The sequence below is a fragment of the Alligator sinensis genome, unplaced genomic scaffold (assembly GCF_000455745.1).
Source record: "Alligator sinensis unplaced genomic scaffold, ASM45574v1 scaffold265_1, whole genome shotgun sequence".
NCBI classification, from domain to species: domain Eukaryota; kingdom Metazoa; phylum Chordata; order Crocodylia; family Alligatoridae; genus Alligator; species Alligator sinensis.
Genome location: NW_005842961.1, coordinates 216,348 through 218,420, shown reverse-complemented (window position 1 = coordinate 218,420; position 2,073 = coordinate 216,348). Strand labels below are relative to the sequence as shown.

Below are 2,073 nucleotides of genomic sequence, written 5' to 3'. Positions count from 1 at the left end.
CACAGCCCCCCCGGGCACCCCCTCCCGCCCCCGCCCAGCCCCTCTCAGCTTTGCTGAGCCTGCTGGGACCTCCCCTGCCCTCACCCCCGCCTGGCCCGGCCCCTGCCGACAGCCTGCAGCCGGCATCAGGGAGCTCCCCGCAGCCAAAGCCGCCCGCCCCCCCTGGGGCCACAGGTACGTGGAGCAGAGTGGCAGGGGTCTGGGGCTTCTGTCACCAGCTGGATTAGGTGTGTGTGGGGGGCTCTGCAGCTGGGTAGGGGGGCTGGGGGCTGTGCTTGGCCTGGGGGTGTTAGGAGGGTCCAGGGCTCCTGGATGAGTTGGGGGGGGTGGGGGGGATTGGCTGGGCTGGGCGTGTCAGAGGTGAGGGTCTTGAGGGATCCTAGTCCCCAGTGGGGAGCTGGGGTTTGGCTGTGGGGAGGGTTATCCATGTTCACTGGCAGAGCCGGGTGGGAGGGGGATTTGGCTGGATATTGGGGCATTGGAGGTGGGATGTCTCAAGGGTCCTAGTGGGGTCCGGCTATGGGGAGGGGTCCAGGGTCCTTAACTAAGCTGGGCGTGGGCTGTTCGGGGATGGGGGGATCATAGGCCACCAGCCCATTGCCAACCACCTGTTCTCCGTGCAGGTGCTGGCACGTGTCCTGTGGCGCCCCGAGCCTGCATGGAGCTGGGCGGGGGCGAGGAGGGGGGCCCAAGTCCCGCGCTCTCCCTGGGCCCTGAGCCCTTGACCTTCCTGGGCCCGGAGTCAGGACTGCCACTGGGGCCGGCGTTGCCACCTTGCGCCTTCTTGCCTCTGGCTGTGCCCCTGCTGGGGGCGCGGGGGGGGCCGCCTGAGCCCCCCCTGCCCCTGCTGGGGCTGCCGGGGGAGCCGGAGGTGCTGGGAGGGCTCCCGCCCCTCCTGCTGGCGGCGCTGCTCCAGGGACAGCCACTGGGGCCTCTCCTGCCCCTGGGCCTGGACCTGCTGTCCCCACCCGGGGGCCTGCTGTCAGCCCTGCTGCCCCTGCCTGACCCCCCCGGCGATCCCCCTGCCCGTGCCCCGGAGCTGCCTGATGCCCCCCTCCAGCCCCTGCTGCTGCCCCCTGCCCCTGCTCTCCTGGCGCTCAACTCAGCCCTGCTGGCTGCCGGCCTGGGGGCCCCTGACGCTGGCCCTGGTCCCCCCCAGGTGAGGTGCTGCTGGGTTCCTGGGGGGCTCCAGGGGGCAGTTGGGGGATGGGGGGTGGTGTCTATCTTGCTTCTAGGACAAGCTCTGTGTAGGGTATGAGCGAGGGGCGGGCCTGGGTGGGCTCCACATGGGGGGGTATCCCCCAATTTTGGGTCTTGCAGGGGGGACTGGTCCGCACTGGTTGGGTAGGGGTCCCTGGTGCTTGCTGGATCCTTAATATTTCCCCCCAGCCCGGCCTGGCCGGCCCCCCTGCGGCACCTACCTCGACTGGCGCCACGGCCGCAACTACTGAGGGCCCCCGCGCCGAGCCCCCCCCACTCGTCAGCCCCCTGCTGAGCGCCACACTGCTGGGTGAGTGGGGGGTTGGGGGCTAGGTCTGGGCTGTGGTCCCCAGGTGATGCCTGGGGGTGCCCCAGGCTGTGGCCCCTGCTGACCTCTGCTCTGTCCCCAGGTGACCTGCCAGCATGGGGTCCCGGCCCCCTGCTCCCAAGCCAGCCGTCGCTCCTGTCCCCTGCTCTGGGGGGGGCCCTGGGGCTGCAGCTGCTTCAGGCCCAGCCCCCCTTGCTGGGGCAGCCAGGAGCCCCTGGCCCCCTGGCCTACCTGCTCCAGAGCCTGCAGGTGAGTGGGTGGGTGGGGGAGGTCTCTCTCATCTGCATATGCAAATAAGCTGGGGCTTTGTGGGGTGCCTGGATGGGGAAATGGAGACATTCACCCAGCCCAGGGCCCCCGGCAGAGGATGGGGGGCAGGAGTCCCAAGGACCCCCCATTTCATAGCTCCTTCCTGTTCCCCCAGCTGAGCTCCGGCTTTGCAGGCCCTGAAAAGCCGCTGCTGGCCCCTGGCGAAGTCGCCTCCCCGCTCCTGCCGGAGCCCGAGCCCCTGGCCCCCCCTGGCCTGGACATCGTCCTTCCAAGTG

The 2,073-nt window shown here is 70.3% G+C and overlaps 1 protein-coding gene across 1 annotated transcript in view; it reads left to right on the top strand.

Annotated features, from left to right (window-relative positions):
• The first annotated feature begins 6 nt into the window (after positions 1–6).
• MBD6 (methyl-CpG binding domain protein 6) overlaps positions 7–2,073 on the top strand; it is a 2,772-nt gene continuing 705 nt past the window's right edge. The window contains exons 1-5 of the mRNA XM_025192699.1: positions 7–174; positions 624–1,159; positions 1,390–1,510; positions 1,611–1,777; positions 1,953–2,070. Of these exons, the coding sequence (XP_025048484.1) occupies positions 659–1,159; positions 1,390–1,510; positions 1,611–1,777; positions 1,953–2,070 (907 nt within the window). The 5' untranslated portion in view covers positions 7–174; positions 624–658. The remainder of the gene's footprint in view (positions 175–623; positions 1,160–1,389; positions 1,511–1,610; positions 1,778–1,952; positions 2,071–2,073) is intronic.